Below are 17,304 nucleotides of genomic sequence, written 5' to 3'. Positions count from 1 at the left end.
CATAAAATCATACTAACATAATATCGGAAGCCTAAACATAAAAACAATGAATTCCCAAATGTCTTTTAATGTGCCTTGAAAATTAGAATGTTTATTTCCATAAAAAATAATGTTGTAAATGATCATTATTATTATTTTAAGTAGCAGGTAGGTTCAGGCCAGTTCATAAAAGTCTATTAAATCCATAATGAATGCCTACAATTAAAAAGCTATAGATATAATAGTTTTAGAATACCAGTAATTAAATAAAGCAGGAAAATCATCTCTGTCTCCAAGGGATTTCTTAACCTTTTTTTGCACAAAATGTCTCATTAGAGATATTTGTTAGACACTATGGAGCCTGCTTTCAAAAGAATGTTCTGAATTTTTTATACATTTTTAAGGCATTCACAAACATCTTTGTTTAGCCATGACCTGGGAAAAGTGTGTTTATTAGTCTGCTTGGACTGCCTTATCAAAATACCAGAGACTGGGTAGCTTAAACAACATAAATTTATTTTCTTACAGTTCTGGACGCTAGAATTCCAAGGTCAAGGTGCTGTCAGGGTTGGTTTCTGATGAGGTTCCTCTTCCTGGCTTGCAGTGTCCATCTCACTGTGTCCTCACATGGTCTGTTCTCTTTGCACAAAGAAAGAGATATCTGATATCTCTTTTTAAAGAAAGTCTTATCAGATTAGGTCTCTACCCTTGTGACTTCCTTTAACCTTAATTATCCCCTTGAAGGCCATATCTCAAAATATAGTCACATTGGGTGTTTGGGCTTCAACATATTAATTTTGAGTGGCACATTTCAGTCCGTAACAGTGTACTTCTCTATGCCTTATTTGACCAGGTAGAAATAACTGTATTAAAATAACTAAAAAGAATGAGATTGGAAGACTTCCCTGGTGGTCCAATGGTTATGAATCCACCTGCCAATGCAGGGGACATGGATTTAACCCCTGCTCTGGGAAGATCTCGCATGCCATGGGACAACTAAGCCCATGCACCACCACTGCTGAGCCTGTGCCCTAGAGCCCACACATCCTAGAGTGCATGCTCTGCAATAAGAGAAGCCACCGCAGTGAGAAGCCCACACCCCAAAACAAAGAGTAGCCCCCACTCACCACAACTAGAGAAAGCCCACATGCAGCAGTGAAGACCCAGGGCAGCCATACAAAACCAATACAATAATGTAATTAGCTTCCAATTAAAATAAACAAATTAAAAAAAAATTAAGATTGGGCAGAATCAGAGCTTAAGACCTAAATATTCTAAAATAATTTAGACCCCCCCCAAAAAAAAGTGCCTCCACAACATGAAAATCTATCTGGAAAGAAAGTCTGGGGAGATTATTAAGATCTCAAAAATTTCTGGTTATTGAAATCACAAACTCCCAAAAAGGAATGAATGGCAGAAAAAGCTGAGGAAATTAAGTGATTCCTCAATGACTTGACTAATTAAGAACATGTTCCCAAGATAAAAAGGATATTTAATAACAAAAAATAAAAGCATTACTATTAGTAATACAGAGAAAACACAAGATTGAATTCAGCAAAAATACCAAGGATAACAAAGCAGCCTTTTAAACATTGTTTTGTAGAATAAAGAATAACAGAAAATAATATAAGTCTGTTACTTTGACAGATGGTGTAATACTGGTGATGTTTATGTCCCCTCTGTTAAATATACTACTCTTCACACTGAAAGGGTAAGAGTAATGGTGTCTGAGAGTCTTCTTGAAGGACACAGGTACAAAGATTATAGTTCATCCAGAGACTCTAAATGACTTAACGAGTTCTGACTTAGGTGGTAAAATACTTCCCAGGGAATGAGAGAAGGGAAGAAAGATCCGATGATTGGAAAACAGAAATGCAGTTTTGATTTTCCAAAATGGGGTAAGAAGGATGAGAGTTCTGCAAACCAGCAGTTACTGATGATAGCTCTCTGGAAGATCATAGAAAATAAAAGAACATCTGGGAAAAGAAATCTACAAGCCACATGAATTTGGTTAGAACAGTGTTATCAGAACCTTATTTTCTTAACAGATTGGTAGTAGAAATGTCAGAGGCAAGTGTTACTCACTTCTACAAAGGCATAACAAATTCTCTTATACCCTTTGCACAATTTAGAAAAAGTTCATCTGGGTACTAGAACAACATCTAATAAAATAATCATCCTAACTAGGAACAACTACTTTTAAATTTTTACGGTTGGCTTTTTGCATCCTTTAGTGAATAACACACACAAAAAAGGAATTTTAATGAAAAGGAGTGAAGATAGTTTAAGAGACTTATGGACAGCATCAAGCAGACTGATATATGCATTATTAAATTGTGAAAAGAGAAAGAATCTTAAAAGCAGCAAGACAAAACTTGTTACATGCAAGCAAATTCTCATAAGACTATCAGCAGAAACTGCAGGCCAAAAGGGAGTAGCATGCTATATTCAGAGTGCTGAAAGAAAAAAAAGCAACTGCCAACCACGAATAGTTTACCTGGCAAAGTTGTTCTTCAGAATTAAAGGAGGGATAAAGAGTTTTCCAGAGAAACAAAAGCTGAAGGACTTCACCACTGTTCCACCTCACAAGAATGTTAAAAGGAACTTCTCCAAGTTGAAATGAAAGGATGCTAATTAGGAACAAGAAAAGATAAAAGTATAAATCTCACTGGTAAAGGTAAATATATAGTTAAGTTCAGAATACTCAAATGTTGTATTGGTGGTTAGTAAATCACTTATAACTCTAGTATGAAGGTTTAAAAGCAAAAGTATTAAAAGTAACTGTGACTGAAATAATTTATCATGAATACTCAGGGTGAATAGATATAAATTGTGACATCAAAAATATAAAATGGGGGAAGTAAAAATGTAGAGCCTGGGTGTGCATTCAAAGTTAAAAGCTTAAAATAAACTGTTACAAACATAAGATATTTAAGCCTCATAAGAACCACAATGCAAAAACCTATGGTAGATACACAAAAGAAAGCTTATCAGATCACCACAGAAGATCATCAGATCACAAAGAAGAAAGTAAGAGAAGAAAAAAGGAACAAAGGAATTATTGAAAAAACTAGAAAACAGTCAACAAAATGGTATTAGTAAGTCCACTTTGGATTTCTTTCTTTTTTTGCTGGTTAGCACTGCCTATTGTCTCATTTCTGAACTTTTGTTATTTTTTTTCCAACTTTTTCAGACATGGGACAGCAGGCAGTATAAAACTGTGATCTCTGAGAAATAAAGATCTCTGGGAAACAAATTAAAAAGAGTTATTTTATTGCATTAGCTTTCTACTTGGAGAAAGCTGGTCCGTTATCCATTGCTTCATCAGGACCAGCAGCAGGAGTTTTGTGTTTGAGGTTTTAAAAATCTTTCTTTGTTGTATTAAAAATTGTATCTTCTCTATCTTCTGACTGGGTGTTGCTTGTTTCTATAAAGATGTTTATTTTTGTATATCTTACTACTTTACTAATTTATCATATTTTTTATAACTTTGCTCTTGACTGTCTTGGGTTTTTCAAGTACATATACAATCATATCAGATACAGATAAATGTCATTTTACCTCTTCTTTCCCAGTCCTTATGCCTATAATTGTCTTCTTTTGTGTAATTACACTGGGTTAATATCATGGCTAATATGGTTGGTACTCCTATCTTCCATTCCCATCTTTAGTAGAAAAGCCTCCAGAGCTTCCTACCTGAGTAAGAAGCTTGCTGATTTTATTTTGGTTTTATATTGTTTGCTTCTGTTCAGTAGATAATCAACTCTTTGGTGGCAAAGACTATGCCTTTTACTTACATATCATCAACCTACTGTTCATTCGTTTATTTGATCGGATTTGAACTAAGTATTTCCTTGGGCTTCCCTGGTGGCTCAGAGGTTAAAGGGTCTGCCTCCAATGCGGGAGACCCGGGTTCGATCCCTGGGTAGGGAAGATCCCCTGGAGAAGGAAACGGTAACCCACTCCAGTATTCTTGCCTGGAGAATCCCATGGACGGAGAAGCCTGGGAGGCTACAGTCCACGGGGTCGCATAGAGTTGGACACGACTGAGCGACGAAACGAAACAAAATTGTGTGTTGGGTTCTGTGCTAGTCACTGGGTTACAAAACAGCAAACCCAGCTATGTCCCAGCACCCACCCACCTTCCCCTGCCTAGATTAAGGTCACACATTAGACATTAACAGATAATACAAGTTTGGTAAGTTTTCAGAAAGTGACAGTACTATAGGAGCTTGTTAACAGAATGACCTAACCTTGTATGAGGGAATCAGGAGATACTTTCCTAAAAAAATAATATGTTAAAGTCCAAAGGCAAAAGACACAACTGACTCTTTTCTAAGTGAAATCTAATATTTCTGGAAAGAAGAAATGGACTGGAAAAGTGAATCATAATAAAGGAAACTTTGGAGTAATTGGGAAGGCTCATACTTTGGAGAGTTTGGTAAGCCCTATTTACAATTTTGAAATTTTTCTTTAAGTAAAGTAGAATAGAAACAATGTTTGCTTTGGAGGTATATGTATATGTATGTACATATTTTGATGTTTGATACTTCTCACTGCACAGTGAAAACAGGATTGTAGGATGCTGATCATATAAGTGACTTGTGACTGCTGCTCATTAACTTTTAAACCAGTGATCTTCCCCTATACAAATTGGAGTAGCTGTGGCAGGTGGGTTTTAACTCTGAAAGTTAAGAAGTTAAGTACTGTTTCTTTTGCAAGTAGGTATATTCATGTCTGCATTCTTTTTTTTTAAGTAAGGAGCACAAACTTTTTAATGACTGTGAATTTGAATTTTTAATCCATCCAATTACTTGCTTTTTGAAAAAAATTAAAAATTGCTATAAGCTGGTTTTCTTGCCTTAAAATGAACTGCTTTTTTAAGGATAAGTTGAGGGAAGCCTTGTGAGGCACTTAAGGTGTGTCTGGCATGTATCTATCATATCTTAGCAGTATTTATTAGCTATTTTTTTAAGAACTTCAGTTCTTAAAAGAATAAGAATAGACAGGAAGAAAGATATAAAGCAACATGGATCATAAATTAAGACATTCTCTAAATGATGATATTCTGTTTATGCAGGTGAGTAAATCTTAGGAGAAATTGTTTAATTAAGGTTCATGAATAAAATAAATAGTAAAGCTAAGGTTTGATTCCACAGAGTCTGGTTCCAGAGCTCAAATTCATCACACTGTGGTCTCTTTTCCTAAAACAGTGCATATCTCTTTTAGAAGATACTCTCTTGTAGTGCAGAAATTACAGAACCATATTTTAGCTTGGCAAGAAGAATTATAAATGGGACCAATTATCTTTGGAATTTGGTCAATAGGAATGAAAAAAAATTAAGTCTTAAAAATTATTTCATTTTAGTGATAATAAAACTTTTTCTTGTTTTCTCGAAGTGAATTGGCTGGCCCACTAACTAATTAGTCAGTTGCTAGGTGGCCCAGTAATAAAGAATCCACCTGCCAATGCAGAAGGTGCAAGAGACACCAGTTCGATCGGTGGGTCAGGAAGAGCCCCTGGAGGAGGAAATGGCAACCCACTCCACTATTCTTCCCTGGGAAATTCCATGGACAGAGGAGACTGGCAGGCTATAGTCCATGGGGTCACAAAGAGTTGGACATGACTGAGCATGTGCACACATACACCTACAGTGTTTGGTTATAGGAGTAATGTTTTATCAGACTGTATTATTCCAGTATATAGCGACTTTAAAGGGTGACTTATGTGAGGATATCTTGCATAGTCGCACTGTAGTTGCAATGAGGAGGTGGTGTGTGTACAACCTCCCATATGTATGGGCTTTTCTTCCCTTGGGTGTTGGGGGCTGGGCATTGGGGGAAATATAATGAACTTTGTATTAACAAAGCAATTTGGGGCAGTGCTCTCAGCTTATAACGTGTGTTTTGTAAGTGGCATTTTTGTAAAAATGGCAAGTATACCTCAATTAAGCAGACCACTTATTTCATGTGATACTTAGAGTAGGAAATATCTAGTATAATGTAATCCTCAAAAAAGGGATAGTTATTTTAGTTATTTGATGTTATCAGAGATTATCATTTTTTTTTAGCTTTTAAATAGGATTGTTTTTAAATTAAATTTATGGGAAGTTAGTAGTATCATGTTTTATGACTTAAAGTATTGTTATGTTGGTTTTGAAAATCAATAATACTTCTGAAATTATAATATTTCATACAACATTTATAAGACTTGTTTATTTAGAATGATGGGAAATGAACTATATGTATTCTCTTCTATTTTTTTTATAATATGAGTAAATTCTTTTAAAAGGAATCTGTGCCTGTTGTAGTGAATTTGGTCAATGCTGAAGTACACAAAGCAGGTCTTCCTCTTTAATTTCAGTTTGTGTATACCCTTAGACATACACACATATATATGTATATGTATATATATATATACACACACTTGCATTCATATATCTTATGCTTATATAAACATGCATTAGCTATATATGCATCATTTAAAAATTAAAATTAGATCATATTCTAATGTTATTCTGAAGCATATTTAACTTAGTATGTATATCTTTTCATGTGAGTACATATAGAATTATGCTTCCCTTGTAGCTCAGTTGGTAAAGAATTTGCTTGCAATGCAGGAGACCCAGGTTCGATTCCTGCTTTGGAAGATTCCCTGGAGTAGGAGATGGCAACCCACTCCAATATTCTTGCCTGGAGAATCCCATGGACAGAAGAGCCTGGCAGGCTACTGTCCATGGAGTCGCAAGAGTTGGACATGACTTAGAGGCTGAACCACCACCACGTATAGAATTAATTTGGTTTATTGAATATTTTATTGTAAGGCTATTTTTAATTTGTTCATTTACATGCTAATGGGGATATAGATTAAATTCTGTTTTTTTTTCTACTAAAAGAATTCTCCTAAACCCCATCCGTTCCATTCCGTTCCGTTCAGTTGCTCAGTCGTGTCCGACTCTTTGCGACCCCGTGGACTGTAGCTTACCAGGCTTCTCTGTCCATGGGATTCTCCAGGCAAGAATACTGGAGTGGGTTACCATTTCCTTCTCCAGGGGATCTTCCCGACCCAGGGATCGAACCCAGGTCTCCCGCATTGGAGGCAGACGCTTTAACCTCTGAGCCACCAGGGAAGCCCAAGATAGGTATTATCTGCTCTGTTTTAAAGATTAAATTAAGACACAAAGAGGTTACATAACTTGCCCTAAATTACACAGCAAGTAAATACTGGACCTGGTGTTAGAATCCTGGCAATCTAGTCCAGAACCCACAGTCTTGAATACTACATTGTTACTGTTTTCCTTCTGCTTGTCTTTATTCTGTTTACTGAATTAGAATAAAAATTTAATGTATAAAATATATCTAATATTAAAACTCTCCGGAGGATAATTTAGTATGCTGCCTTAAGGATATTTGAATCTTAGGGTCACAGATTACACAGCTTTAATTTGGAGTTGTAACTACTTTAGAAGTAGAAGGTTTAAACCCTTATCTCTCAAATGTTAATGTGCCTTCAAATCACTGGGAGCAGGGGAATGATCTTGTTAAAATGTAAATTCTAATTCAGTAATCTCGGGTAGGGCCTGAGACTCTGCCTTTCTAATAATAAGTTCCCTGTAATGCCAGTACTGCTGATCTTCTTGTAAATAGCAAAGATTTAGGCAGTTTATACTGACTTTTAGCAAATCTTGTTAGTTGTTTATTGAATCTATTTCTTATTTACTGTTTTGTTTATGCTACCAATTTTCATAAGTTGTACACATTAAATAATGTAGGAGCTTTCTAGTAGTTTCATTTCTGTGTCTGTATCATTTAATATTGCTGGGGAAAATGTGGCTTCTGTGGTACTAATGTTCAGTACTTATATAAATAACTGATCCGATTTATTTGTGTACTAAATACAACTTACATACCTATGCCACCATTTCCACTGGATCATTTTTAATGGAGGGAAATGTAACATCTCTTTTCATTTTGAAGGCTGTAGTTGTAGTTGAACTAAGAAAGTTGTTTTATCACTATTATTCTTCAATAATAATTAAAATATATTTTACATAGCTATAAAATGAATTTCTGTTCAGTGCTATGTGCCTGGCACTGTTGTTCATTTGCTAAATCACGTCTCACTCTTTGCAACCCCATGGAGTATAGCACACCAGGCTCTGTCCTCACTGTCTCCTGGAGTTTGCTCAAGCTCATATCCGTTGAGTTGGTGATGCTGTCTAACCATCTAATTATCTGCTCCCCCTTCTCTTTTTGCCTTCAGTCTTTCCCAGCATCAGGGTCTTTTCCAATGAGTCAGCTCTTTGCATCAAATGGCCAAAGTACTGGGCCTTTAGCATCAGTCCTTCCAATGAATATTCAGGGTTGATTTCCTTTAGAATTGACTGGTTTGATCTCTTTGCAGTCCACGGGACTCTCAAGAGTCTTCTCCAGCACCACAATTCGAAGGCATCAGTTCTTCGGCACTCAGCCATATATATGATCCAATTCTCACATCCATACATGACTACTGGAAAAACCATAGCTTTGACTATTTGGACCTTTGTTAGCAAAATGATGTCTGTGCTTTTTAATATGCTGTCTAGGTTTGTCATAGCTTTCCTTCCAAGGAACAAACATCTTTTAATTTCTTGACTGTATTCACCATCTGCAGTGAGGGAGCCCAAGAAAAATCTGTCACTGCTGCCACTTTTTCCCCTTTATATTTGCCATGAAATGATGGAATTGGATGTCATGATCTTAGTTTTTTGAGTGTTGAGTTTTAAGCCAGCTTTTTCACTCTCTTTCACCTTCATTAAGAGGCTATTGAGTTTGTCTGCACTTTCTCCCATTAGAGTGGTGTCATCTGCATATCTGAGATTGTTGATATTTCTCCCAACAGTCTTGATTCCAGCTTGTGATTGTCTAGCCTAGCAATTCGATGTACTCTGTATATAAATTAAATAAACAGGGTGACAATCTACAGCCTCGATGTACTCCTTTCCCAATTTGTTAGCAGTCCGTTGTTCCTTGTCTGGTTCTAACTTGCTTCTTGACCTGCTTACAGATTTCTCAGGAGGCAGGTAAGGTGGTCTGTTACTCCCAACTCTTTAAGAATTCTCCACAGTTGGTTGTGATCCACGCAGTCAAAGGTGTTAGTGTAGTCAATGAGGCAGAAGTGATGTTTTTCTGAAAACTCTGTTGCTTTCTCCATGATCCAATGAATGTTGGCAATTTGATCTCTGGTTCTTCTGCCTCTTTGAAACCCAGCTTGTATATCTGAAAATTCTCAGTTCATGTACTGCTGAGGCCTAGCTTGAAGGATTTTTCAGTTCAGTCAGTCGTGACCGACTCTTTGCGACCGCATGAATCACAGCACGCCAGGCCTCCCTGTCTATCATCAACTCCTGGAGTTCACTCAAACTCATGTCCATCGAGTCAGTGATGCCATCCAGCCATCTCATTCTCTGTCATCCCCTTCTCCTCCTGCCCCCAATAACCTTACTAGCATGTGAAATGAGTGTAGTGGTACAGTAGTGTGAACATTCTTTGGCATTGCACTTCTTTGGGCTTGGAATGAAAACTGACCTTTTCCAGTCCTGTGTATCAGGTGCTTAATTGGCATGATTTCATTTCATTGTCTTGTCCCTCCCATGGCCTCCCTTCATTCATTAGCTCTTTGAGCCCCTGCTCTTTTCTGGGAACTGTGCATACAGTGGTGAGGCAGGCGAACACGGGTTCTGCTTCCTTAGTGCCTTCAGTTCAGTTCAGTTCAGTCGCTCAGTCGTGTCCGACTCTTTGCGACCCCATGAACCACAGCACACCAAGCCTCCCTGTCCATCACCAACTCCCAGAGTCCACCCAAACCATTGTCCATTGAGTCGATGATGCCATCCAACCATCTCATCCTCTGTCGTCCCCTTCTCCTCCTGCCTTCAATCTTTCCCAGCATCAGGGTCTTTTCAAATGAGGCAGCTCTTCTTATCAGGTGGCCAAAGTATTGGAGTTTCATCTTCAACATCAGTCCTTCCAGTGGACACCCAGAACTGATCTCCTTTAGAATGGACTGGTTGGATCTCCTTGCAGTCCAAGGGACTCTCAAGAGTCTTCTCCAACATCACAATTCAAAAGCATCAATTCTTCGGTGATGAGCTTTCTTTATAGCCCAAGTTTCACATCCATACATGACCACTGGAAAAACCATAGCCTTGACTAGACGGACCTTGGTTGGCAAAGTAATGTTTCTGCTTTTTAATTTACTATCTAGGTTGGTCATAACTTTCCTTCCAAGGAGTAAGCATCTTTTAGTCTCATGACTGCAGTCACCATCAGCAGTGATTTTGGAGCCCAGAAAAATAAAGTCTGACACCGTTTCCACTGTTTCCCCATCTATTTCCCATGAAGTGATGGGACCAGATGCCATGATCTTAGTTTTCTGAATGTTGAGCCTTAAGCCAACTTTTTCACTCTCCTCTTTCACTTTCATCAAGAGACTCTTTAGGTCGTCTTCACTTTCTGCCATAAGGGTGGTGTCATCTGCATATCTGAGGTTATTGGTATTTCTCCTGGCAATCTTGATTCCAGCTTGTGCTTCCTCCAGCCCAGAATTTCTCATGATGTACTCTGCATATAAGTTAAATAAGCAGGGTGACAGTATACAGCCTTGACATACTCCTTTTCCTGTTTGGAACCAGTCTGTTGTTCCATGTCCAGTTCTAACTGTTGCTTCCTGACCTGCATACAGGTTTCTCAAGAGGCAGGTCAGGTGGTCTGGTATTCCCATCTCTTTCAGAATTTTCCACAGTTTGTTTTGATCCACATAGTCAAAGGCTTTGGCATAGTCAATAAAGCAGAAATAGATGTTTTTCTGGAACTCTCTTGCTTTTTCCATCATCCAGCAGATGTTGGCAGTTTGATCTCTGGCTCCTCTGCCTTTTCTAAAACGAGCTTGAACATCTGGAAGTTCACAGTTCACGTACTGTTGAAGCCTGGCTTGGAGAATTTTGAGCATGACTTTACTAGCATGTGAGATGAGTGCAATTGTGTGGTAGTTTGAGCATTCTTTGCCATTGCCTTTCTATGGGATTGGAATAAAAACTGACCTTTTCCAGTTCTGTGGCCACTGCTGAGTTTTCCAAATTTGCTGGCATATTGAGTGCAGCACTTTCACAGCATCATCTTCCAGGATTTGAAATAGCTCAACTGGAATTCCACCACCTGCACTAGCTTTGTTTGTAGTGATGCTTCCCAAGACCTACTTGACTTCACATTCCAGGATATCTGGCTCTAGGTGAGTGATCACACCATCGTGATTATCTGAATTGTGAAGATGCCCCTTAGTGCCTTGGGGGATGCTAAACAGTAATCAAGCAATCATAGAAATGTAGTGGTTTAAAAGATAAACTGTTAATTATAATATTTGCTATTATCTTCATCCTTTGAACCGTCAAAGAGAATTCTGCTTTTGCCATTGATGTTTCTCCCACCTAGCTTCCTCTGAACCTGCCCTGCACTAGGGAGAATGCTTTATCAGCTGGAAATTGATCTAATGCGTAGACAGAGACAAAACTTTAGAAATAAACATAAGCAGCTTGTAGAGGTAGATGGAAATCATTCATAATACAGCTAAATTAAATTTTTAAGAATAATGCCTGAGGGACACTGTTTACTCATTTAAAGGAGTAAATAGTTTTTGGCAACCCACTCCAGTGTTCTTGCCTGGAGAATCCCAGGGACGGCGGAGCCTGGTGGGCTGCCGTCTATGGGGTCGCACAGAGTCGGACACGACTGATGCGACTTAGCAGCAGCAGCAGCAGCAGTTTCTACTTTAAAAGGAGTCTTTTTTAAACACTATTTTTCTAGCTGACACTTGGTAAGTAGTTTCAGTTACTTGAATGCTTCCATGTGCCCACTTTGTGGTAGGAGGTATAGAAAATCTCACTGGAAAAGACTCTGATGCTGGGAAAGGTTGGGGGCGGGAGGAGAAGGGGACGACGGAGAATGAGATGGCTGGATGGCATCACCGACTCTGTGGACATGAGTTTGAGTGTACTCCGGGAGTTGGTGATGGACAGGGAGGCCTGGCGTGCTGTGATTCATGGGGTCGCGGAGAGTCGGACACGACTGAGCAACTGAACTGAACTGAACTGACCAAAATAGGATATAATTATATCTCTACTCTAAAGACAATTGATTGAGTGATTGAAAGTCGCTCAGTCGTGTCCGACTCTTTGTGACCCATGGATTATACAGTCCATGGAATTCTCCAGGGCAGAATACTGGAGTGGGTAGCCTTTCACTTGTCCAGGGGATCTTCCCAACCCAGGGATCAAACCCAGGTCTCCTGCATTGCAGGCAGATTCTTTACCATTTGAGCCACAGGGGAAGCCCCTAAAGATTATTTGAGTTGTTGATAAGAAAATGTTGACAGATTTAGAAGACAGTGCAATTCAAGACCTTTTTTTAAGTACCAGCATGTATGACTGTAGCAATGAGCACATTGTGGATTGATTAAGCTTGCTTTTAGAGAAATGCTGTTTTAAAAAGTTTATGATTGTCCCTTTTCTAGTAATAGTACTAAGTTCTCTCTTGACTGTTCACTTGATAGAAAATTCTTTCTGGTATTAATCACATCTATATATTTGGCCTTTATATTACACTACCTTATTGTGATTTCCAAAACATTTTGTTGTTCTTACTAAGATTATGATTTGGGGCTTTATAGTATCGTTTTGAAGATTATTATGAGACTTTAGTTTCTGAATATTGTAAGTAGCTCTAAGTACCTGTTTTTCTGTTAGAGGGAGAATCTGAAATTTTTAAAAATTTTTATCTTGGAAATTAGTTTATTCATTATGTTTAATTTTAGGAAATGGTGCTCTTGCAGAACATTCTGAAAATGTGCATATTTCAGGAGTGTCAACTGGTAAGTCATTTTTTGTAATGTTTAAATTTCATGCATGACTTATATGGTAAATATTGAAAACCACCTGGTATCTTATGAAGTGATATTTGGCTATAAAAATTATTACTGCTTTTTGCAGCATGTAATAAGGAAAGAACTGGAACATGGAGAAATTCTCACAAGATAAAATTGATACTTGCATGCCAGTGGATTGATTATACTTTTCCAGACGGACTGCATAATTATTTTTCTGTACAAACATTGAACCAAGAGAAAAGTTAGCTCAAGTTGAATTTGTGTTTTCTTTCCATACAAAGTTACATGTAATGAAATTTATTAAAATGTAATTTTGAATGCTGTTCATAGCATTGGAGCCTTAGAAATTAGCATTTTTGCCTGACATTTTAGATGAAATGCTACTGTACATAAAAATGTAGTACTTGCATTCACAATTTATATGTTACTAAAAAGCACCCCAGCAACATATTTGCATCTATGAGATTCAGAAACTTGCTAAGGTAAATGCATTTTTCCACCCATTTAAATGCTTTTATTAATTAATAAGTACTGAAGCTGCAATACTTTGGCCACCTCATGAGACGAGTTGACTCACTGGAAAAGACTCTGATGCTGGGAAAGGTTGGGGGCGGGAGGAGAAGGGGACGACGGAGAATGAGATGGCTGGATGGCATCACCGACTCTGTGGACATGAGTTTGAGTGTACTCCGTGAGTTGGTGATTGACAGGGAGGCCTGGCGTGCGTGCTGTGATTCATGGGGTCGCGGAGAGTCGGACACGACTGAGCGACTGAACTGAACTATTAAAATGTTCATTCTTAAATATACAAAATAAATAATAAGGGCAAAGAACTATATTCAGTGTCTTCTAATAAACTAATAGAAAAGAATCTATCACCTAAAATTAACACAGCATTGTAAATCAACTATAATTCAATTAATTTTTTTTAATTCTTAGGTGATTTCTACAACTTTTATACCATTTTTACCTTATCAAGTACCATTACTTGGAGAGCAAAATCTTTGATTTTCACATATACAGAAATAGAGCTTCTTACTGTTATTCCCTATATTCTTAATGAGTTTTGTGTAGTTAAAAAAATTGCACTTGGTGTGTTTGTCAGTTTACTGTTTGATTTCTTCATATTTTCTTACAATTTTGTGGGGTTTTTTTCTCATTAAGCAAAACTGAAGGTTTCCGCTTTTGTTTTATATATGATTTTATATTTAGAAAGTTAATAGACTTAACAAGTAGTCTAGGAGTTAGCCTGTGCCAGGCCAAACAGATCGACAGGTCTGGTTTCCTGAAAGTGAAAAATAGGTGCCTTTGCCGCCTATGTTAATTCTTCTACAGTGTGTTTCCCCATTTTCATATGCTTTCAAATATTATACAGTTGTGTATATCAAGTTAAAAAAGGTTTATTTAGGTTGACCTTAATTTTCTCCCTTTTTCTACTTTGGATATCTACTGAGAATTGGGATGACTTTTCCAAGTTGTCACTATGAAGTAAGAAATTGTTTACAAACATTTAATTTACACAGCCAAGTGATTATTATCTAATTCAGTGATTTTCAAATTTTTTGGTCTCAGGACCCCTTGTAAACTTTTAACAATATCAGGGACTGTATTAGTCTACTCAGGCAGTTATCATAACAAAATACCATAGGCTGAGTGGTTTAAAAAATAGATACTTAGTTTCTCACAGTCTAGAGGCTAGAAGTCCAAGGTCAGGGGGCTGGTGGGGTTGTTTTCTGATGAAACCTTTCTGACTTGCCGATGGTGCCTTCTTACTGTGTCCTCACATGACATTTCCTATGTGTGCTCTGGGAGAAAGTGAGATACTCTGGTGTCTCTTCCTCTTCTTTATAAGGACCCCAGTCCTATAGGATTAGGGTCCCATCCTTATGAGTTACAGCCTGGCTTCCAAATATAGTCACATTTGAGGGTTAGGACTTCAGCAAATGAGTTTGGAAAGGATGCAATTCAGCCCATAACAAGGACTTCAAAGAGCTTATGTTTATATAGGCTATAGCTACTGATATTTACTGTATTAGAAATTAAAACTGAGAAATTGTTTAAACTTCTTCATTTACTTGCATATGAAAGTATTAAATCCATGGCATCTTTACGTCAATAACATAATTTTATTAAAAATGCATTTTCCAAAACAAGAACATCAGTAAGAAGAATGGTATTGCTTTACAGTTTTGCAAATTTTTAAACATTGGCTTTTAAAGGGGTACCTGGATTCTGACATCTATGCACTCAACATTTTTTAACATGTTGCTTTGCTTGACAATATGAAGACAATCTAGCAGTAAACCAGTGTGTAATTTGAAAGGAGAAGAGTATTTCCACAACTTTTTTCAGATAATTGTAAAGATTCTTCTTTGATATAATGCCAGAACTCAATAAGTGGTGGTTTCTTAAAGGTTAGTTGCAAATGGGATCTGAGAACACATCAGTGAACTTTTGTTCCCTGTTTTATCCAGTGACCATTCTTGCCCTTTGAAGGGGTTTTTTTTCCACCATACATGATTTTGTAATATGAATTAGATATTTGAAAATATTGGTTGACTGAGTTATGTGCATTTATAACATAGGTTTATTTTCTCATAGTTCGGAAGGCTAAAAATCCAAAAACAAGGTGTTAGTAGAGTTGGTTTCTTCTGAGGCCCCTTTCTTTGGTTTGTAGATGGCTATCTTTCATCTGTATCTTCTCACGATCCTGACTCTGTGTATCTGTGTCCTGATCTCTCCTTATTGAGACACCCATCACATTAGATAGGGCCCACCCATGTGACTTCATTTTAATTTAGTTGCCTCTTTAAAGATCTTGTCTCAAAATTCAGCCACATTCTGAGGTACTGGCAGTTCAGACTTTAACATAGGAATCTTAGGGGTGACACAGTTCAGTCTGTAACAAAATGAGTGTTTTAATTAAATGTATTTATATATCAATAAATTAATTTCAGAGCCCAGTGAAACCTTATTAATGGCTTATTGTTTTTCCTGAAAGTTTGCCTTATAAAGTCTTTCTTTTGTGGAAAGAGAAGATTAAGATGAAGTCTATCCCAATCATATCATTAAAAATATAAATGGATGCTCTCTTAAAACGTGATTTTGGATGTACTGATTCATTGCAGTTTTTCTTTAGGCAGTATGGAGCTATAAAAGGTGTAATGCTTGGTATAGTATAAGCCTTCTGAATTCCTTGTATCCCTAGTTGAAATGAGAGCCCTTTCAGTGCTCTTATAAATGGGAAATTAGCTTTTGGAAGAACCTCAAAATGTAGGACTTGCTCTTTCTTGGGACCAGCAAGCAGCAAAAGTGATGAGGTGGCTCAGTGTTCTGTGGAGCTGCCTGCTTCTGCTCTTCACCTGCTTTTTTCACCTCTGCTGCTTTATTTGACAGTTTTTAGTGCCTTAGCTTGTTCATTCTTTACGTTCTGGAAATTTTAATGACATTTTTGAAGAATTTTAACTTATGTGCTGTAATATTTTCAGGTAATTTATTACCCAGATCAGGACACTTTGAAGGCAAAAGGGTATACTGTTTTCAATATGCTGATGCCACAAGCAAACCAGAACTGTCCTAGACAATTTGGAATGTACAGTCACCCTAACTGTAATGTTTGTGTTAAACACCTGATGTGTACCTTGTGCCGAGAAGGATGGGAGTAAGCATTAAGTAAAAATATTCCTTCCCAACTGAGCAGGCTCATCTGCTGCTCAAGCCAAGGCCTCCTTTGCCCACCCTTGCAGGTTCCAGGGTCCTGAGTGCCACCACCACCAAAGCCTCCTTTGACCACACGTGGGGCCCATGTGGCCCGTCCATGCCAAAGCCTCTTCCAGAATCTGCCCTGGGCACCCCAGCATGAGAGCAGAAGCTGCCAATGCTGGTGGGGGCCGAATGCTAAAACATGGGGTCAGAAAAAAATCTAGGAAGAGGACTGCTGTTGGCTGTGCAGAGACAACATGAAGGGATGGAAAAATCTGAACAGACGAAAAACAAATAGGGGCTTCCCAGGTGATGTTAGTGGTAAAGAATCTGCCTGCCAATTCAAGAGACATAAGAGACCCGAATTCAATCCCTGGGTCAGGAAGATCCCCTGGAGGAGGAAATGTCAACCTGCTCCATTGTACTTGCCTGAAAAATCCCATGGACAAAAGAGCCTTGTGGGCTGCAGTCCATGGGGCCACAAAGACTCTACACAACAGAGCACACACACAGGCACAGGCAGTCACAAGTAATGGAATTGAACCTGTGATTAAAAATCTTCCAGGAAACAAAAGTTCAGAACCAGATGGCTTTATAGGTGAATTCTGTCAAACATTTAGAAACGAGCTGACACCTATCCTTCTCAAACAATTCCAAAAAATTGCAGAGGGATAAACACTCCCAACCTCATTGTATGAGACCAC

At 37.9% G+C, this 17,304-nt stretch overlaps 1 protein-coding gene across 2 annotated transcripts in view; it reads left to right on the top strand.

Annotated features, from left to right (window-relative positions):
* Positions 1-17,304, top strand: part of LRP12 (LDL receptor related protein 12) — a 91,638-nt gene that overhangs the window by 26,117 nt on the left and 48,217 nt on the right. Inside the window, exon 2 of one of the 2 annotated variants that reach the window (XM_055431696.2) lies at positions 12,827-12,883. The exons of the other annotated variant lie outside the window; for it this stretch is intronic. Within the exon in view, the coding sequence (XP_055287671.2) occupies positions 12,827-12,883 (57 nt within the window). The remainder of the gene's footprint in view (positions 1-12,826; positions 12,884-17,304) is intronic. 2 annotated transcript variants of the gene reach the window in all.

The sequence above is a fragment of the Moschus berezovskii genome, chromosome 16 (genome assembly GCF_049115385.1).
Source record: "Moschus berezovskii isolate FMDL1 chromosome 16, NW_MosBer_1.0, whole genome shotgun sequence".
NCBI classification, from domain to species: domain Eukaryota; kingdom Metazoa; phylum Chordata; class Mammalia; order Artiodactyla; family Moschidae; genus Moschus; species Moschus berezovskii.
Note: the sequence above shows the minus strand (reverse complement) of the source record. Positions and strands in the feature narration are given on the sequence as shown.